Source organism: Apteryx rowi, unplaced genomic scaffold (assembly GCF_003343035.1).
Source record: "Apteryx rowi isolate R43461 unplaced genomic scaffold, aptRow1 scaffold_522, whole genome shotgun sequence".
NCBI classification, from domain to species: Eukaryota; Metazoa; Chordata; class Aves; order Apterygiformes; family Apterygidae; genus Apteryx; species Apteryx rowi.
In genome coordinates, this window is record NW_020450786.1 from 600,175 (window position 1) to 622,242 (window position 22,068).

General features: G+C 41.2%; 1 protein-coding gene and 1 non-coding gene across 2 annotated transcripts; both read right to left on the bottom strand.

Moving 5' to 3' along the window:
* Positions 1 to 3,199: 3,199 nt before the first annotated feature.
* RPS20 (ribosomal protein S20) lies at positions 3,200 to 5,957 on the bottom strand. The gene is made up of 4 exons (XM_026080470.1): positions 5,831 to 5,957; positions 4,653 to 4,752; positions 3,834 to 3,907; positions 3,200 to 3,425 (listed from the first exon to the last, which is right to left on the bottom strand). The coding sequence occupies exons 1-4, from the start codon at positions 5,831 to 5,833 to the stop codon at positions 3,243 to 3,245; spliced, it is 360 nt and encodes a 119-aa protein (XP_025936255.1). The 5' UTR covers positions 5,834 to 5,957; the 3' UTR covers positions 3,200 to 3,242.
* On the bottom strand, positions 3,986 to 4,051 carry LOC112973092. The gene has a single exon (XR_003255880.1). It is a non-coding gene; the product is annotated as a small nucleolar RNA U54 (small nucleolar RNA).
* Positions 5,958 to 22,068: the final 16,111 nt, after the last annotated feature.

The following is a 22,068-nucleotide window of genomic DNA, read 5'->3' on the forward strand; positions in this document are numbered from 1 at the left end:
GCTGAGGAATTTGTAAGAAAAAAGGTACATTGTTTTCTCAGAAAACAGGCAAAAATATACAGACACTGAAACAGGGATCAGGTTAATCCATATGCAAACAAACACTTCTTAAGAAAATAAGGTCCTCATCAGAAGTTTGGGAGTATGAAGGAACCTTAAAGACCAAACAGTTGGTGTATAGTAAGAAACACAAGCCAAAGCATGCTAACTGCCTCAGCTAGGCACTGTCCCCATGCACCTGGAAAAGCTGGGGACACTGCCTGTAACCCCCACTCCCCAAAAGGCTGAACGCCCCCAGTTGTCAGGAGCTCGGCCCCTCAGGCCTATGCCCAGCACCCCCTCCAGGCACAGCCCCGGCCCGTGGCCAGCCCTTTGGCACCGAGGCCAACGTGCCGGCTCAGCCTCAGTGAACCGAAGCACCGCCAGCCTGGCAAGGCGGCTCCAGGGGCCGAGCAGGCACCGCCGGGCGCGGCCCAGCCGCGTAGGGGAGGCAGCGCCCCGCGGAGGAGGGCGCAGTAAAGGGTTTCAAGCTGCCCCACGGCGGGAGCGAGGCCGGGCATGGCGGCGGGCGAGCGCCGCCCCGGCTGCCGGCTCGCAGCATCCAACGGCCGCCACCTCGCCGTGCGCGCGGCTCTAACGGCCGCTACCTTGCAGCGCGCAGGAACCCGGGAAACGCCCCCACGTGGGCGGCGGAGGGAGGATTTGAGCGGGGGGAGCCGGGCGCTAATTGGCCGAAAGGGGGGGGGGGGGAGCGGAGCCGTTTGCCGCCGCCGCGCGGCGCCTCCCTTCGCCCGGCAGGGGGCGCCACCGCACAGCGCAACGCAGCCGGCGCCTCGGCGAGCGCCGGGGCCACCGAGGGCCCTCGTTCAGCGTGCTGCCGTGACGCACGCTTCAGTTATTTTTACTAGGCAAAGGGCGGGGGCATTTGAATTACGAACGGCAAAGGGGCAGCGTGAAATAATGCCAACAGTTACAGCCAAAGGAAGAAGTGTCTTCAACTAGCTGAGAGCGTGCTGGGGCGTGGGAGGAGGGGGAGGAGAAGCAGATATCTAAATATTTCCATCAGAAGTTATGTAAAGTTATTATGACAGCTAGGTAACTATTTTGACACTACATAGTATTTTTGTAGAAAAAAATCACAAAATGTTCACATTATAATCGTTATAATTTAATAATATTTATAATATTATGGTAATAATGCCAATACGATCAGGACAATTTAAGTGAACTATGCACCTACTAGGTGGAATAAAACACATCCACAGAAAGAAGGGACCTATTTCCCCAGTGAAGTAACTTTGAAACAGAGCATACTGGCCATCAACTTAAATCATTAAACAAGCAAATGGACACAAACTCCCTGACAGCTTACCTGGCAAAGAAGAAAAAACATGTGGGATGACCATATATGTCAGGGGAGTAGGAAGGTGGCTTTATTTTTGAAAAGCACAAATAAGAGTGCAAAGTCAAGTTGGGCATTCAGGTTTTCACAAGCAAGTTGGAGGCAGAGGAAAAGAGAAAACCCCAAACACTACAGAGAACTTTTTAAAGAGCCCCAGCTACCCAAAGAACATAGATGGGACTAAGTGATTTGCGTATGTTCAGGGACACAATTTAACTCCAAGATACAGTCAGCCTGTGAGCTGATAGAAAGCTATTTAATAGTAAGTTACTGACCAACAGGAAAGATAATCCAAGGCAGAAGTGAAGTCTCACATTCATTTCAAAGCCAGCTAACCCTCCCTCCTCCCAGTGCTGTAGGTCAGAAAGTTACTGGGTTAAACAGGCAGAAGGAAAAAGACCTGAGTGAAAGTCAATAGCTTATCATATACAAAGGTCAGCCAGCCTCAGCTGGTAGCACTTTTAGCCTGTTACTTGGCTGCCCCAGTTTATCCCCTTTTAATCAGTCTGACTTGTGTTCACAACAAAGTCAAATTTTTGACATGCTTTTCAGAGCACCCTATAAAATAATTTTAAAATGAAGACTGGAAATATTTATCAGATAGTTCATATCTATAATGTATTACCAGAAACCGACCTTTAGAAAAACAGATACTTTCTCCATTCTCACAATTCTTTGAGGGAACAATTATTTTTAAGCTGTTTCCCAAGGAAACAGGATCATTGTGATCTCAGTGTGTAAATGTGACTGTCTCCCCTCTCCCAGCAAAGTTTCTGAACCTGCTAGCCAGAGGGATAGAATCCTTCTAACACTTAAATTAAATAAAATTAAGATGGGTGGGCAGATGAGATTCCTGAATACCCTTGAGGAAGGAGGCTCAAGTTTTGGCAAACTTTTTAGGTCTTGGAGAATGTGAATAGAATCTCAATCTTCGCACAAACGCAGGTTTCCTTGTTTCTGTTACTTGCTTAATTAGAATTCAAATTCTTTTCTGTGCTTGGAGCAGAAGCTAGGATGGCAACCTGATTTTAATGCATGAAATGAAACAGTGATCTTTCACTTATTTCAGTGCTTTACCTCTTGTAAGTTTAAGAATTAATCATAGTTCCTTCAAGTAACAACAACAAAAACACCACACACAAAACAAACAAAAACCCTTTTGAGAGCCCTAAGTAGCACCAAAGAAAATAGCTTATTTGACATATTAAGTTAACTCACTTTTTACATTTCTTTAATGGTTCAATCTATGGAAATTTAACCTAAAAGAGAACTAGAGTTCCACACCTAGTATTGATTGTGATTCTGCATGCAAGTCTAAAGAATGAACTTGCTAAACTCAACATGTTCACTGCAAATGTAGTTTTATAACTAACATCCTCAGGATCTGTTGACTGTGAAAAGCTCAAAAAAACACCCTCAAAGAAAGCTAAATGTTAGTTCAGCCTTGCACAGCAAAAACTAAGAATTCAAAACCTTGTAGTTTATCTAAACATCAATTTTAATGCTATTGCTTGTCTGGGTATGGAATAAAGTTTCAACCAAAGTTAAATAGATGGAAAAATTATTTTTAATAATTTAAGTGCTGCCTATGTTTATGTACTCATACCTGTGCAATCACCAGCCTCTAATGAAACTGTGATGCCCAAGTTTCATCTTCCTCATGTTTATAATTGAAGTATTCTTCCCTAAAATATAGTTCTCCCACACAGCATTTTCATTATGATCTCAGTTGTACTTCATGAAAATCATCACAGGACTAACCAAGACTCTTGCACAAACATAAAAACAGACAGTGAAAAAAATCTGTAAATCAACTTTATTAAAAGTAGATGACCATCATTTAGGCATCAGCAATAGTAACTTCGACTTCTACACCTGGTTCAATGCTGATGGAAGTGATCTGCTTGACAATCTCAGAAGGGCTGTGTAAGTCAATGAGTCGCTTATGGATACGCATTTGGAAACGATCCCAGGTCTTAGAACCTTCACCACAAGGTGTCTTCCTGGTAGTGATTCGCAGTGTCTGAAACAAAATCATAAACAAAGACTATTAAGCTGATGTATACAGAAGACTTTCTAGAATCAGTCCAACTAAAAATACTCTATGTTATCTGTAATGTCATTGGAGAGTTACTTGTTAAAGAGATATTCCACTGATGTTCATTCTTAATGCCTATTCCCTACACCCAATTTAATAAAAAAAAACCCAACAACATTAAAAGAAGTTTAAGGACAAAAACTTCTGCTTTCAACATTTGTTGCACTACTTTTTCCCACATGTCAAATAAATTTGTTAATTCATGAGCTGGTTAAACTACATCACCCTCAGTTTAGTAATACTGCTTTCCATCTCAACATTTTTTCAGATATTCCAAGTGTTCATATACAGAAAAACAACATGCTTTTCCCATCTTCTTGAGAGCTTAAGTACCTTGGTGGGCATGCGAACAGGTCCTTTCACCTTTAGGTTTTTTTCCTTAGCACCTCTGATCAAGTCGGCACAGACTAAAAATTGTAAAACAGAGATTCTGAGTCATGAGTGGTTTTGTTTTGTTTTTTAAGCAAAGAAGATTTCAGATGAGGTGTTGGCTCAGAATAGCGTATAAAATGATCACAGTAATTCATGTTCAAGAGTTATCTTCATAGCCAACTACATATCAGCAGAAGAGTTACCCCATGGTTTACAAAATCATGTTACAACAGTAGGCAAAAGCCATTACTACAAGTTTAAGTTACATTTGACTACAAGTTTAAGTTATATTTGAACCGTATCAGCCAGAAGATCCTGCATCAAGCAACGATTCTGTAACATTTACAATATATGGTTAAAACACTGGCATAGCTAGTTCCAAAGCAAGGTTAAATAATAGCTTAAAGAATGCTAAACTAATAAACTAAACTCTTCATAACAAGAGTGACAATTTAAATTAAGAAATCGTGTCTTTCTGTTTTTGTACATTAAAACAGTAACATTTAAAACCCCCACAAGAACCAAAGGGCAGAAGTTGCACTCTCTAAAGTTAGCAATCATGACATGAAGTTTCCACTACAATGAAAAATCTTAAACACTAGTTTCTATTCAAAATAAAATCGGAACCTACTGGTCAGTGTATGAAACCCTTTGGTTTGGCTTTGCTAGCCAACTCCAATGCAAACAGGCAAACGCTAATTGGTACTGATCTCAATACATTATATTTTGCATCATTCATTACTTAAAAAGCTACCACCATTAAAAAAAAGCATCACTCACCCTTCTCAAGTGATTTTACATTGCGACTTGTCAAAGTAATTCTAATTCGATGAATTGCTACCTCTTGTTCCACAGGTGCTTTGCCGGTATCTTTAAATGCCTAAAATATTGAAGTTATGAATATCAAACGTCACAGTCAACACCAACTAACACTATATGCCGCCTCTTAAAACATAGGTCTAGAGCATAAAAGAACAATCTAGCTATGGGACTCTCATCCTACTTGTTGAATGGAGAGTCTAACTGCTTTTCACCTTGGAAGCTGCAAGAACATCCCTCCAGAGTTTGCCTTATACAGCAGACTGTCTAGTCACTAATCCTCCTCATACTCAAAGATAAACACATTTAAGATTTTACATATCTTACAACTTAACCTCACTGTAAATCAAGTACCAAAGATATCAACAAAACATCAACAACATAGCTGTATGAATCACTTAAACAACAAGAACAAAAAGGGGCATCTGGCCAGAAAAACTAACTAGGCCACTTTAGGAGGCTGATTTGAAGAGCTTATGCAATTAAACGCTCGCAAACAACTGGGTGTTAACTTGGACCGGGTGCACCGATGAAAGGAAAGAAACGAGCAAAGAGGCATCGGAAGGAAAAAAAAAAGAGTGGCTGCAATATTACATTTCGCTGGCTGATCAAATAACGTTTGTTGTATTAACTGTGGTATATTCCTCTCATGAAAGCCGTTTTTAAGGACGAATGCACACTTCCTTTTCACCACAACTCACGCCGGCAGAGATTTTTTTTTTGATGCCCGTGTTTTGCTGCGGGCCGCAGCCGGCTGTAACCTCGCTGCCGCAGGAGCAGCGTACATATAAAATACCAGAAGCGGCTCTTGGAGGAGGAAGCGTTAAGGCTAGACCGGCCTGGTGCAGATCTCTGCATGAGAACCCACTTTCGGGGGGGCACAGCCGCCCGAGCGGGGGGGGGGAGGGAGCACCGTGCCAAAAAGCAGCCGTTGGGCCTGCCGCTCTGCGAGGCGTCCCACAGCGGGGCAGCCGCCCCCCACACGCACTCAGAGGCCCCCGGCCGGGCCCGCGCGGCGGCCACGGCCCCGCACCGGCGGCGGAGCACGCGGCCGCCCAGGCCCGGCGGCCACGCGGCGCTGACGGCCGCGAGAGGCGGCGCGCGCCCCCTTCCCCTCCCGCCAACGGCCGCCGCCTCACCATGGCGGGCGCGGAGCCTTCCTGACCGACTTATTCCCGGGCGGGGGGCGGCGGGCGGCCCAGCGAACAGCGGTGAGTCAGGAGGCAGCAGCTGCTGCGGCGGCGGGATGCACTCGCAGAGGAAGGCGCACCGGCCGCGACGCGCTTATATAGCGAGCGGCACCGCCTCCATCCGGGTGCTTGGGGACCTCTCGCTGCGGCGCCGGACGCGGAAGCGCGGCGGCGGGGGCGGGCCCGGGCTTTGCGCGGCGGCGGCGGCGAGGCGAGGCGAGGCGAGGCGAGGCGAGGCGAGGCGAGGCGGGCCCGGCCCGTCCCCCCTCCCCTCGCTCGGGCCGCGAGGCGGGGGGCCCCATAGGCGCTCGCCGCCGTGTTGGGGGCGAGAAGGGGTCGCAGAGCGTTTCCCTCGCCGCTCGCGCCCGGCCATTGGCGGCGGTGAGGCGCGGCCAACCACGGCCGGCCGGGGCGCCGCGCTTAGGGGCTGCTGCGCGGCCCGGCCGCTTCGGGGGAGGCGGCGGAGCCGGTCCGCGAGGGCGCGGGCCGGGGGAGGCCGCGAGGCAGCTCTGCGGCGCGGCCCTGCGACAAGGACGGTGCGCTCGCCTTGCACCCGCGTTTCCCTGTACCGCTAGAGCTCGGCTTACTGCGATAGGTAGCGGCAGGTTCTGAGCTGCAAGCGCCCTTTCATTGCTCTCAGTGGTAGCAGGCTCGTCCCTATGTAAGTAACGTTATATCTTAGACTCGCTGTTAGAAGTGGAGGCGGAAGAACGGAAGCTTTAAACAGTATCAAGTAAAAACCCTAGCCTCATTCACGCCCGGATTCAGGAACTTAGATACAGTTTACTTATTGAAGCCCCTTCACTTTATTCTGATCCTGTGTTAGAGAGGGTGTTCTAATGAGAATAGCCAGTGGTTTGGCCTGAACTTTGATAGCTGTCACTCACAAAAGTATCTTACTGCGAGTATGTCCACTTCTAGTTACATCATTACCTCGCAGATTTATCTAGCTGAAAAAAATGGATGTTATATGTACGTTGTATGAAGGATCATCGTGATCATCTTTTAGCTCAGCTGTGCTATGGCTTTTGAAATAATGTTTTAACTTAGTAGCTTCTGGGGTTTTCTTGCAGTTCAGCAGTCACAGACATATATAGTGTTAGCAAAATTGCTGCCATCTTTGGCAGCTTAGTAATTGCTATAGTCTTTCAAAAAACAGTCTATGTGGTATTTTAATCTGCACTGTAATTCAGCTGTAACAGTGGGTCTTTTAAGCCTTTGCCCCAATATAGATTTTTGTTCCCACCATCAAATACTTTATAGGTCTTTGTATGATCTTTACACTTCATGCAAATGAGATAATTTTTTTATATGCTAAGCATTACACTAACACTTGGTTTTAGACTTGTCTTGCAGTTCTTCTAACATTTGTACTTGCTCTTTGAAATCTCCAACTTACTAATAATTTTTTTGGAATGAGATGCTATATTCTGATAAAGTAGTCACAAAAACCACGAATTCAGAAGTAGTCATCCCACTGCTACTGACTGGAACCTGCAATGGCTTTTGCCAACGGCAAGCAGTAGCTGAAGAATCTGTTTTGATGACAGTCCTATTTCCCTGGCCTCTTCCTACACTGAAAGCAGCATTTGTTTCTGGGGGGTTATTTTCTGAGGTGATTAACAACTACATTAACAAATTTGAACTCAGTTATGCATAAGGAGCCAGTGTTTACTCTGTTATCACCTATTTCAACTACTTCCTGAGGAAGTTTTCCGTCCTATAAGTGTTTTATATTCATCACTCTTAGATATGTGATATGATCACACTGAAACACTTAGTTTCCAGTGATCCAGATGGCTCTGAATCAGCAATTTTTCTGCATTATTTACTTAGAGCTTTTATGAACTTTTTCAGTAAGCTTTATTTCCTGATAAAGTGATAGAATATTAAATACTTTGGTGCCAAGAACTGATCCCAGTAGGATTCAATTAAAAATACATCTGACTGATTTATTAATGATACAGACCTGTCACCTTAATGTTAACTCCTTTAACATAAACTGTGCGCACTACTGTGTCAGTTTCTCAGTGTCATACAGAACAAGTCAGCTCACAAATGTTTGCTACATCAACATTGTTCCTATCATCTACCAAACTTATGCTCTAATTGCATGAGAAATAAAGTCAGTCCAAAAAGGCTTTTTTTTAACATTTGAGTAATTTAAGCAATAGTTTCCTCATTTATTTCTTGGTCATGTATCAAGGCATCAGTCACACTTTTTTCTGGGATTAATACAAGGTTGACAGTAAGTTCCTGAAATTTTTGCCTATTTATTTATTTTTAAGAGTATTGGCACCATCTTAGCTTTCTTTGAAGCTTTTTTTCTGAGCTTCCCCTGATTTCTCAAAGCTTATCAAAAATCCACATTAACAGTACAGAGGTCTCCTTTGCCAGCCATTAAAGTTTTTGGATGCAAGTAATCAGGAGCTGCTGATTTATATATTAAAAAAAAAAAAGCCTTACTTTAGTTCTTATGTTTGAGGCTTTCCTTAGTTATTGTTAGAGTTTTCTGATATGAGTGTATTTCTCCTCAAATGTAGAACAGAAATATTTATCTAAACTTTATGCTTTCTGTGAAATACATACAAGATGACTCCACTTTTCCTCACATGGATAAACATCTGTGACTGATATAGGTTTTTGGTTACCTTGTAAATTTTCTGCAGTTCCTAGCTTCTCATTCATGTTTTGTACTGTGCCTGTTTTCCTTTGGTTATGTATTGTTTTCAGTGTAGGTTTTTCTCCCCAACTAGTGTTATTTCAGTTATGAGATTGTGACTTTGGACATGTAATGTACTGTTGGCATATGCTTTTTAGATGAAGCTTTCAGGATTATTTTTTTTTCTTATGTCACATAAGGATTAAGAAGCAAGGCATCCTGTTTCTAATATGATTTAATAGTCTATAGCAGAAACTATTTAATATCTAACTTCATGATTTCTCACTCAGAACATTGATCCAAGTGCATTCATGACCCTTTCTGACTTTATTTTCCTTTTCATATATTCCTACTATTTTCTTCCTTCCTTTGACCAGTTGGTCCTTCAGAAATAGTCTGTAAGTATTGATGATATTTTGTAATCCATGTATTTTCAACTAGGTTACAGTAAAACCAATTAAATTGAGGTTATACTTCCAAATTAAATATACGTATAGGCACTTAGGTTCTTCTCATCATGATTTTTTTTGTCCTTTGCCTAGTTTTAGCCTGAACATCTTTGTTTTGTGCTAAAGGAATGGTCATCTGATTCTTTAGCTATTGAATACCATTTTATTTAATCTTGCTAATTTTTCCCATGGAAGAATTTTTTTCTCTCCTGTGAATGAAGCAAATTATACCTCCATAAAGATGGCCCAGTATTCCACAAATCTAAATCCATTTAGCCTAGCCATTAATTAGCTTTTTGTTTTCTTTTGGTCATGTGATAAAAGGTCTTTGAGGAGATCTTCTAGATGTTTTTGTAGTGCTAGAGCAGTCATAATTCAGGAATGAATCGAGATGTAAGTCTGCCTGTGTGACTGAAGGACTAACTGAATGAGAATGTGCTTGTTGTCTCTCAGCATTTGCTAAAATATTGTATTAATTGTTCTTGAAATGATTGCTTCTGGTGGATTTCCCATTGCATGTCAGCATTTTTAATTGTTACCTTCTGGTAAATGCTGAATTCTGATCGCACCTTTGGGTAGTGTTAATGACAGGCACATTCCACAGGCTTTGCAAATCAAGATTTCTCTTGAAATCATTGATAGATGGTGGAGTAGCTAAACCAGTAAGCAGGCTGACAAGATATGTCCAATTACATAGATAAATCCAATGAAAGTTCTTTTCAAGCATTTTAAGTAAGGCTTCAGGATCTGCTTGGTCTTAATCCTAGGTATCTTCAGGTCTTCCTGTGTCAGTTTGAAGTTATTCAGTTATATCATGTCTCAGAAGTCTCCTACAAGTTCTTGGTTCAGGAAGGGTAGTACCTACTAACATCCCTTTGTAGTCTTTATATTTTGGGTATCTATGTTTATGTCCACAGCTGCCTCAGCTATTGGAACTTTTTTAGAATTCACAGCTGAACTGAAAGTATCCCATTTTAAATGTGGACTTGGGTAGCTGGGTAGCTCTCTGGTAACTAACATTCTTTGCAGCTAGATGTGTAGCATGTGTTGTGCATAAGCACAAGCCCACAGCTGGAGTTCTAATGTAGCGTCTAGCCTGTCCATTCCTAAATTTTCATAATACTTGCGTAAAGTTCATCATATAAAAATAGGGAAACCCCTCAACATGTTAGGTTTTCTTTAGTTTCTTAGGTAACTGAGAAAGCCATGAACTAGACCTGTGATTCAGAAAAAAAGAGCAACTGGGGTTTGAAGAAGTCCTTTACACTTGACAAAAATTACCACGAATATTGCTAATTGAGTGTCTTTCAAGTGGGCAGAATCAGCTTTATAATTATCCTCACAAGCTCTTTTTCTTTACAAAAACATACTTTCTCCTAACAGATGATACACGTGGCTTCTTGTTGTTGATGTGCTTAGACTCTGACTTCCCAGGAACTTCTCCTTAGTCTTTGCTGCCTTCTTCTCTTGATAAAGATTATAGTGACAGAACAAAAATTACAGTGACAAAATATTTAACTGCTGATATGCTGCAGCATTTCCAGTGATGCTGAACCTGTGGTATATCACTGTAACACGTCTTTGAACATAAAATTGTACATCTGGACTGCTTTCAGGAGGATATCATTTGAATTTCTTTCGCAACAACCATAGTTTGGTCTTTAGATCATTTAAAATTGCTGAATTATGTCTTCCAAGCTTGTTTGAAAAGGTGTCTGCCTTTCTATTCCTTGCTTTACCAATGTGACACTTTTCACCTTGCTGATAACAAAACTGAACAAAAATTTTTGCAGGGGAAAAATTGCTCAACTCACATGCTTTAAATCACAACAGGATCAAAGTGATTTACTGAATAGCAACCTGTAATTTGTCAGCAATCAGTGAACTACATATTGTAGATCAGTATCAACAATACAGCAGATAAACTACAATACTAGAAACTTAGAGTGTTAAAAATCACGTACAAATTTCTTAAACAGCCTTTTATAACTAATCCCTAAAAATTCTGCTCCCACAAATGCTTCCGTGTGGTTCTGTGTGCAAATCTCCTGTCTTGCAGGAAGCGTGGGTTACAAGAGCACACCCCTCTTTGGGGAGTGCAAGTTCCCCTATTTCTAAATATCCCCTGTTGGAGATGTGGGTGCTGCAGCTTTACACGTATCTGTGCAGTTCCCTGCAATCGGCTGATCCACATGCTGTTGAAAGGGCACCCCGTGAGTTCCCGTGTGTGCACCTGAGAGGTGGTTCCCTCCTGCTGCACCCCAGTGCTGGCACCCCACTCCCAGTACAGGCTACTCGCAGTGTCTGATGGGGAAGATGCTCTGTGAGGCCTAGATAGAAGTGGTAATGCCTGGTTTAACCACTGCTCTGTTACTGCTTTCCCACTCCAAAGTCTCTCCTCACAATCACAAATTCTCATGTTACTTTTATAATACTTTTCAAGCTAACTCATTTTCTCAAAAGGCTCTCGGTAATCCCCTGGTTACCGTTTAATCTGGCTGATCATTGTTTTAAACTTTGTCATTGTTAATTTCTTCTTAGCATTACTGTTTTTTGGGCAAACATCCTCTCACAACAGGCAGATGTGGTTATTCTGTTCACACATGCTATTTACACTCACATTCCTACCATATCATCTGTTGTTATCCAGGCCACATTACCAAGAGGAGGCCATGCAATTCTTGTACAAAAAATCCCTAGCATCAGTCAAGTAAGAGCAGAAATAGTGGACGTTCAAGCAAAACTGGTATTGTGGCATCCAGTTTTCATTTCGGGAATCACTTTGGAAGACTTCCTGTGTGGAAGGATTAATCATATAAAAAGTTTATTCCAAACTACATAGATTTCTCTAACCCAGATTTTGCCACTTCAGGCAATACCACATAGCACTGTCTTTTATTTTGGAAAAATACAATTCAAGAAGAGTCTGTGATAGTTTGAAGCACACGTTAAAAAGCTGCATCTATTCAAATAAAATTCAACTGACTATTTGAATATACCAAACCTTTTTAACAGGTGGATTGGAAACGGCTTCCAGGATACTTGTTGGTTTGCTCAGGCATGTTGCAAATACTTCACTGGCTTCTCTACAGATTCTTTGTACACGGAGCATTTAGGAACTAGCAGCATATAATAGTGCATACGAACTCTTATAATACATTACATGCTAATAAAAACTTCAGGAGTTGTCTTTCCTCCTTATGTCTGCCTCATGTAAAGACTTTGTGGAAAGCTACTAACAGCAGGGTGTTTGCATGGTTTTGTAGGTCTGTCCTTGAAGAAGAAGTAGTTTATAATTTTACAGTAATTTATGCTTGCTAGTATATATAGTCCACATATATTTTTGCCCATGACCCTCTGTCTACCATTTTAGAGCCCTGTTATGAAGTCACTGATCACATTCTCTTCTCTCAAAGACCATTTTAATCTAATCTAATTCTTTGGTGAGACAGAGTAGGAGGGAACTGTTTCATGGTGCTTGTGCTCCCTCTATCATGGAGCAGGGATAATTTAAGGAATGATTCTGACCTCACACTGCCTTATGACTAAAAGACTATCCTCTTGATACAGAATGCATCACTGCATCATGTGTTTGTTTGTTTAAGTTTTTCTTCATCCCCCCAAGATTAGTTTGCTCCTCATGATAGTCTTGAACCAGCTGGTTTTTAGATGCTGAATACTTCTGAGCACTGGAACAAGTTGGCAAATGCTGGCCATAGGTGACAAGAAGGAGATTTAAAGCAAGATGTTGTCACCATCTTGGTAGTATGGGACCATTAGAGCAGGATATTGGTTGCATTCCACAATTTTCTTTAGATTACATATAGGTGTCAGATTGAATTCTGTGGGACTTGAGAAGAGATGCCTTTCCCAACCCTGGAATCTGTTTGGGGAGAGAGACTGAAGCCAATTCAGTAGTGCTTCTGTTGTGACCTGCCCGTGTGAACTAGCAAAGTTAAATTACTCAAAAACTGACAGAAACAGGCATAACAATATAAACTTAGGACCTGGAACTAAAGGAGATGCTTTGGGGTTAAAGATGTGCTTTGGAAACAGGAATTAACAACTACTGAAGAAATCATTACAGTGTGATTGTTCAGAACAGCTGGTCAGATCTACAATGTAACATGAAAGTGACCCAAGAGGCATCAAATATTAAGAAGTTTTGATTTCAAAGGACTTGCTAACGTCTCTAAAAAGTTAATGCGGCAAAGCGGCAGCTGCAGCCTGCTACTTAGAAATTAAGAGGTTGTGGTTGGGGGGCAGGAACAACAACTGTAGAGTTTGTAATGTGGTTTCACAGAAGATTCAGCAGTTCTGTTTAAGAGAAGTACCTATGAGAGACTACAGCAAGTCTCCTAAACTGTGACCTAAATACACAGTGGAATTTCCTATTTCACGTGTAATAAAAAAATAGTTTGTGGATTTCCTTTCACAGCAGTCTGCAGTTGATCAATTATGATGAGGTGTGAGAATATGGATTGGTCAGTCTCCCAGGAAATGTACTATAATATAAAGAAGTCTTTCCCCATGCATTGTTGTGTGAACAACTATACTTAGGCACGCACAATTGCCCTTCTTTTCCAAACATCCCTATCTTTATGCACAGTGAAAACACTAGCAACAGGTGTCCCATGCACAGATCAAGAGGAGCAGTATTGTCTACTTGTTTAAACTGAGGAAAAGATAGTGCTAGGGCTTAGGAAGATTGTGGTTAAGTATTCCATTTTTAAGGCAAATAAAGCTAATTCTTGTGGCATGCATAGAAGGTGGGTTTAAACATGGTAGCCATGCCCCCTGAAAAAAACCTTGTGATTTCTTTCATAATTATGATCTCAGATTTTTCTTTTAAGTACAAAATACTTATATTACAAAATATCTTGAAACAGTCTAATTACTGAAAGACAGTTCTGAGACCACCCAGCATGTACTTCATTCTGTCGATGGCCTGCTTTCTGAAAACTTGCAGAAGGTATATTTCTTGTTTGAGAGTCCCTTTTGCGTTCAGAGGAAGAACCGTTTCTAATATACTCTTGTGAACTATTCCTGGTGTGAGGTAAAGCCAGTTGCTTTGTTCTTGCAGGCACAAATGCATGTGCAAATACCTAGGAATGCAAGACTTGATTCTCCTATTTCTTGGAAACAAAAGCACAGCTTCGATATGGAAAAATGAGCTCCTAACTCATAAAATCTTCTGCGTATATAACAGAAAATTTATTTTTCAGTGAAAGATCCAATATTATTTGTGTATTAGTATACACTGTTAAATCACTTGTGGTGTTTCAGTAAAGTATAGCAATAAAGAGCTGTGTCCAAACATCTAATTATCATCATAATTGGCACATAGTGTAATCATCAAGGAAAGAAAGAAAAAAAACCTCACAAATATTTTGGGGGTTGATAATGATATACAGAGTATTTAAAATTTGCCAATTGGCCATTTTGATTAGCCAAGACATTTGGGGTTTGGGAGGGGGGAGAGCAGGGGAAAAGGCTATGCTTTTTTTAACTAGACAGCGGACCATCTCTACCTGGTGGTAGTAGGAGACCGATCTGAACTGATGTCCTTGTCCAATTTTAAGTGCTAGTTCAAGAGCCTTAGTTTTGAGTCATACAAGGACCTGACTTAGTCTGTGAGGCAGGTAGCTCTAATACAAAACACAAAAATTCAAGAGCCATCATGAACTTATTTTTCAAAGACAGCTTTCCTGATTGAACGGCTTGGAGTAAATGGCTTCATTTTTGGAGTGACTCTCCTTTCCCTGTTTCTGGCTCATCTCATTGCCTCCTCCAGCAACCCCCTCATCTCCCCACACACATTGCTCTTTCATACTACCCTTATTATGGTTTTGTCAGTTAGTGCTAATTTTTATGGCTAGGACACTTTTTCAGATGCTGCTTGCAATTCAACACACAACTTCTTCAAAGAACTATGCAAACATGAAAGTATTCAAAGCTGAAAAATACTTTCAAAAAATTTAAAGAAATTGATTCCATGTCAAAGTCAGCCTTTGACAGGAATGATATCCTTTTCTCCACTTTAAATTAGAAAACATCTAATAGCAATCATTTCATTTCTGAAAACTATACAAGTATTAACGACTTTAAGGGAAGTTTGGAAAAGTTCTGTTACTTTATATGCAAAGAGAGATTCAGCTGACATTGATCCACTGGAATAGCAATACAATGATACATTCCTTCAAAAGCTTTCTGTATAGACGTGTGTTACCTGCAAATCATTTAAATGGAACTGCTGGATAACAGAGAGACAAGAATGTGGCCAAAAAAAGTGTATGATATCTCTCTAAACATATTGTATTACATAATATGTACTATTAACTACTATTTTAAAAATTCAGCATCCACAGTGTATCTATTCCCATATTTATATTCAGCTTTTTAAATATCTCTGTTCAGGTACAACTTTCCATACTTGTCTCTGAGGCCAGTTGCATATTTGAGTCAAAACCTTTTCACCATTTTTGAAGTAAATGGTTAAGAAAAATACATGGCTTGAAAGCAAAAATGTTGTTCTTCTCATCCTTCTTGGGGGGAAGTAGCTTAAAAAGAGCTGGATATTTACATTTCCAATTTTCAGCCTACTTCGCTCTTTGTAGCCTGGCATACGTGCAGCAGAATATTTATTAAGTTATGAATTACCCTATTATCGCAAGTGCCCTGTAAAGGCAAATGCAATCACCTTCCTGCCTTGCTGAACGCTCAGGCTATTGAACTTCAGGTTGAGTAGGTAGCATAATATCTCAGCCATGTGCTCCGGGAAGTCCAGGGTCTGATGGTGCCTCTACTATCACATTGTCCCATGACATCCTTAGCTGATGGAATACTGGGATAGGCACCAGCAGACTTTTTTGTTCCATTTTCTTTCTTGGGCTGGTTTTAAGTCTTTGTTTGACAGGCAGACAAATATTTGGCAACTGGGTCTACTGAAGCATAGAAAGAGGCTATTTTAACACTGCATGGGCTATTTGTAGTGGATAAATAGCTAAACTAAAGTATAAATAAAAAGTTCAAAGACAAGTTAATTTTAAAAATAACCATCACTACTTTACCCCCATTTTCACCTCAATTGCAGTGATGAATTTATAAACCCAAATGCTAATACTACAAAAATTGATACATAAGTCAAATATTAATCATCAGAGTAGTCCCACTGAATTTACAAATATTTGTGGAATTCTGATCATTTTTTATTTTATTTTTTCTACTGCATAGAATGAATTTAGATGCCTGTGTTTAGATTATAATCATAAAAGATATGAAGGTAGTACACAGTTTAAAAGTAACCTTGGATTACATGATTGCTGAAATTATTTACATTTGAGTTCTATGGTAAATTATATGAAATAGTCTACTTCATAAAGGTCCAGTAATTCATTAGTAATTTGTATCTTCCCATAGAATACAGAAGGAACCCATATATCATCTTCATGTCTTCCCATCTTACCCTTGCATTAAGGATGTCTCCAACTCCAAATTATAGAGTATTTTTTATCATCAGAAGATAGTGTTGTTACCTCTGTCTTTCTGGGTTGAGATAAGGCATCACACTAGAAAAGAGCAAAACAGCGAATATGAAGTAAGTGGATACAGAAGAAGCCTCCAAGGAAAGAGAGGCAAACAACAGAACAAGCTAAGGACAGGGTTATAGAGACTTCTTGTTGATGAGAAGCCAGAAGCTATGTAAAAGTGAAACAGATAACCCTCCCCCCCTTAATTAGCAAATGTGTTTAATTATGATTCTCCCCTCCTCAAAAAAAGAATTCTGAGTAGCATCAAAATTGTAGCTTATGCTTACTTCTTTTTCTTTTTTTTTTAACTGATTATGAATATTATTGGGAACTGAAAGTTCAGTTTTCAATTCTTAATCCACTAACATTTGTTTTTGGGAACCAAAGACACTAAACCTTCAGTAATAGCTATAGGGCAGTAAATCAGAAGTAATACAGAGTGATAAAATTACACTTCCAAATCCTTGCTTTTTCTTTTCCTTCTTTCTCATTCTTCCTAGAAACTTATGTTTTGTTACTACAATTGTACAGTTCCCCTGCTTATAGCCATCTTTTATCTTCCTTCTAACCACTTGACTGCTAAGGTAATTTTTGAATTCCACAGCTTTACAGAATGCTAGAGCACACATGGAAGGTGTTTGTTAGAATGAAGAAAATAAGTAATTTAATTTTGATATAAAACCATTTCAGCACTAACTAGGAAGGCTCTTAGTTGGGCCTTCAGTTCATTTAGTGTTAGATAAAATCTCTTTCTTAACAACATCCTGTAAAGTTTCCCACATGCCCATCTGAGGGGAAGAAGGGGACACATGTTGGTGGACTGTGGCAAACTGTGGCACTTAGTTGATTACAAAAGCAAGTTTATTGGTAAGACATGAAGAGATCTGACATTCAGTCAGAACAAATGAGACTTTGTTCCTTCCTAAGAGCACGCTCAAGGTACACAGTCACTCTCATTTGAGGAAGTCCAGCCAGTTCTTCCCTGCCTTGGTATCAGAGGGCTTGCACACCGAGTAGAGCGTATCTGACTGGCAGAAGGCTAGAGGGCACTGTTTACAGACACATTAAAATATCACTCTGCTAGATTTACAGTAATACTACATCATCTGAATCTATGCAAGATTGAGTCCCATACTTCAGAATTTGCTAGACCCTACAGAGCTGATCAGGACAAGAATGCTAGTCCAGCCAAACTCATTATGCATCTTTTCTAAAAGATCATTTAGCCTCTCCACTCTTTCCCCCCAAACCATTTTCATGAGGCCTGGACAACTGCCTCCATTTGATGTGGAAACCCTGTCAAGCCAAGAACTTAGTCCATAGAAAAAGTGAGGTCCCATTCTATATTTTGCATCATGGCAAGGTCACACAGGTATTGGCACCTATGCTCTGTGCCTTCATTCCATCACCATGCATTTTTAGTTCATTCAGAAGTCACAGATGGATAAAAAACAACGCCCCTCCCTTCCTACTTCCCTCCCCCCAGAACTGGAAATGGTTGGCTGGATGATTGGGGCAGCACTGGCTTCACAAGTATTTCAGGCTCAGAAAGCACTGGAAGATGTTAATAAACTATAACTACCTGGTTGTAGCACTTTCTCCAGGTCTTCAATAGATCTTCTGTTTAGGCCAATCACCTGCTGGTGATCAGTTCCAGGAATGAAGAGAATAAATTAGGGATGTGTAACCCTTAAAGTTTTTCCTGAATTACAACCTTGTCTTACTAACCATCTGGAACTGTGTTAAATATATATGGGGAAGAGGAGATAATGAACAAAAATAACTTCTAAACAGACTTAGGGAAAAATCTGGATGAACACAGAATTCTGAACTAGAGCAAGAAGCGCCCCCCCCCCCCCCAGGCCAAAGACAACAAAGCCATTGCAAAGAATCAAAGTGTGTTCTTTGCATTTATGCTCTTCCTGGAGAATAGTCCCATGCTAGAAACATTTTTGTAGGAGGACTCAGGAACTGTCTGAAATTCAAAAAACTATTGATTTACTTCAGAATCACAGAATCATTGAGGTTGAAAGACACCTCTGGAGATCATCTAGTTCACCCCGCCCTCCCACTCAAAGCAGGGTCAGCTAGAGTAGGTTGCTCAATACCATGTCCAACTAGGTTTTGAATATCTCCAGGGATGAAGACTTCCCAACCTTTCTGGGCAACTTGTTCCAGTGTTCAACCATCCTCACAGTATTTTTTTTTCTCATTTTTAAATATAATTTCCTGTATTCCCATTTGTGGTTACTGGCTCTTGTCTATTCACTGAAAAATACTAAGAGTCTGGCTTTGTCTTCTTTACCCCCTCTCATTCCCATTAATACCTATTTATACACATTGGTAAGACTCCCCCTCCCCCCAAGCCTTCTCTTCTCAAGGCTGAACAATCCCAGCTCTCTTAGCCTCTCCTCATATGATGGATGCTCCAATCTTTTGATCATCTTAATGGCCCTTTGCTGCACTTGTTCCAGCATGTCCATGTCTTACTTGTTCTGGTAGAGTCCAAAACTGAACACAATACTCCAGATGTGGTCTCACCAGTGCTGAGTAGAGGGGAATAATCACTTCTGGCAATGCTCTGGATGAGCTGGCAACACTCTTCCTGATGCAGCCCAGGAGGCTGTTGGCCTTCTTTGCTGCAAGGGCACATTCCTGGTTCATGTTTAACTTTGTGTTCACCAGAACCCCCAGAGCCTTTTCTGCAAAGCTGCTTTCCAGCCAGACAGCTCCTAGCCTGTACTGGTGCATAGGGTTATTCCTCCATTTCCCTTTGTTGAACTTCTGGATATTCCTGTCAGCTGACTTCTCCAGCCTGTTGAGGCCCCTCTGGACAAACATCTGGTGTATCAACCACTTCTCCCAGTTTTGTATCATCTGAAAAATTGCTAAGGGTGCATTCAGTTCCATCAGCGAGGTCATCCATGAAGATGTTAAAAAGTATTAGCTCCAGTATCAATCCCCCGGGACTACACCACTAGTGACTGGCCTCCAGCTGGACTTCATGCCACTGATCACAGCCCTTTTACCCAGCAGTTCAGCCAGTTTTCAGTCCATCTTACTGTCCATTTATCTAGCTTGTAGTTCATCACTTCATCTAGGAGGATGGTATGGGAGACAGCATTGAAAGCCTTACTAAGGCTGAGATAGCAACCACTGCTCTCCCCTAATCCAGAAAGCCAGTCATCTCATTGTAGAAGGCTATCAGGTTGCTCAAGCATGATTTCCTCTTCATAAATCCATGCTGACTACTCCCAATCACCTTCTTAATAAGTTTGGAAACAGCTCCCAGATTATTGGCTCCATCACCGTCTCAGGGATTGAGGTAAGGCTGACCAGCCTATAGTTTCCCAAATCCTTCTCCTTGCCCTTCTTGAAGATAAGGGTGACATTTGCTTTTGTCCAGTCTTCAGGAACTTCCCCCGCTATATTCCAAAGATAATCAAGAGTGGCCTTGCAAAGGCGTGAGCCAGCTTCCTCAGTGCTTATGGGTGCATCTCATCAGGTCCCATGGACTTATGTATGTCCAGTTTGAGTAAATGTTCCCTTGCCTCATCCTCCTCTATCAAGTAGGTATCTTCCTTGCTCCAAACTTTCCCACTGGTCTCGGGGGATTCCTGAAGGCCAGTCTTGCCAGTAAAGATTGAGGCAAAGAAGGCATCGAGTTCCTCAGCCTTCTCCATGTCCTTTGTCACCAGGTCCCCTGACCCATTCAGCAGTGGGCCCACATTTTTCCTAGTGTTCCCTTTTGCTGCCAATACAGCTGCAGAAGCCCCTCCTGCTGTCCTTCACATCCATTGCCAGGATGCAGTCTCTTCAAGATGGGCATCTTCAAAGTAGGTTCCTGAACAGGCTGAAGTCTGCTCTCCTGAAGTACAGGGATACAATTCTGCTATTTACCTTCTTCCCTCCTCTCAGGATCCTGGGTACCACAATCTCATTGTCACCGCAGCCAAGGCTGCTCCTGACCTTCACATCCCCAACCAGTCCTTCCTTGCTTGCAAGTATGAGGTTCAACAGAACATCTCCCCTTGTCAGCTTCTCAATCACTTGTGTCAGGAAGTTCTCATCAATGTATTCCAGAAACCATCTAGATTGCTTGTGCCCTGCTGTGCTACCCTTCCAGCAGCTTTTAGTGTGGTTAAAGTTAGGACCATTAGGACTAGGATCTGGAAATGTGAAACTTCTTCCAGTTGACTGGGGACTAAGTAAAAAAAAGTGAATAGTAACACATTGCCAGTACTAGGCAGTATTCACCTTGTTTTTATAAACAAAAAGAGTAAAATAGACACTGTCTTAGTAATCCTATTATGAAACCTCACTTAAAACATCTTTGTTACCAAAGGGCTGAGCAAATATATATATATATATTTTTTAAGACCCTGTTAATTAGAGTCTAGGGAGAATCAAAAACTATCAACTCATTAAATTGACATCTGTACCAGGTACATTAGTAGAAACTATGTTAAAAGAATTAACAGTCACATACACAGATGTGATTTGCTTAGGAGTCAGCATTACTTTTGTTGAAAGGAGTTGTGCTTCACAATTGTGTTGAATTGTATTGGAGTTCTTTAGGAGAGTCAACAGCACGCAGATAAGGAGCTGGTTGATATATTCCCCTTAGATTTCAAAGGGCTTTTGAAAAAAATCTTTTGCTGAGAACTTTTAAAGGAATGGAGCAGCCATGTCTAAGAGGGAAAATCCTGGACTGGATAACCTAGCAGACAGGAACAGAGGTAAAATGTCAGTTCTTTCACCTAGGCGAACTCCACTACTGGTGTTTCACAAGGTTCTGTGCTGTTCAACACATTGAAAAATGAAGTGCAAGAGGGTAAGCCATAAGAGGAGCAAGTTTGCTGATGATAAAGTTATTCAGGACAGTAAAGGCAAGGGCTAACTACAAATTGGCAAAACAAATTCAAGACAGATTGATATAAAGTGATGCAAACAGGCAAAACAATCCTTATTGCATATAAAAGGGTGGATTCTGACCTATCAGGCCTGAGATCTTTGTTTATTGGTATGAAACCAGTGCTCAGTAGCATTCAAAAAGATCAAATCAAATGTTAGAAATTATTTAAAAAAAAAGAGAGAACACTGTTGTGACAGTAGATCATGATGTGCCTACATATCAATTCTACTGTGCATCCAGCAAAATTGACAGAGACACCTGCAGAGTTGATTACACCGCAAGGGTGGGTCTTGGTCACCCAATATTCTTCTGGTCAAGTGTAACATAAAATTTGAAGGAAGCTTGATTTTTCAGAGACTCAAGTAGTACTTACTGATGCTAAAGCATTCCCTGAATATTTGAAGTTGAACAGCTATGCTATACAAAGTCAGATCAGAGGTAGATAGCCATTAAATTCACCTAGGCTTCCTAAACTCAGCCAGTTAGCTGCTATGAGAAAAGGTAACACTTCATTCTGAAGTAAAGAACAACTAAGTAGATCTGAGAATATCTGCTAGAGCTTCTTGAAAGATAACTTCCATGGGGAGTAAGTTTCAGCTCAAAACCTATCACTTGACCTCCACTGTTGGGAG

Coding starts and splice junctions, on each gene's coding strand:
- RPS20 (XM_026080470.1), bottom strand. Junction 3,908..4,652: donor TGTAAAATCACTTGAGAAGG/GTGAGTGATGCT, acceptor TACAATTTTTAG/TCTGTGCCGACTTGATCAGA. Junction 3,426..3,833: donor CTGTTCGCATGCCCACCAAG/GTACTTAAGCTC, acceptor ATTTTGTTTCAG/ACACTGCGAATCACTACCAG.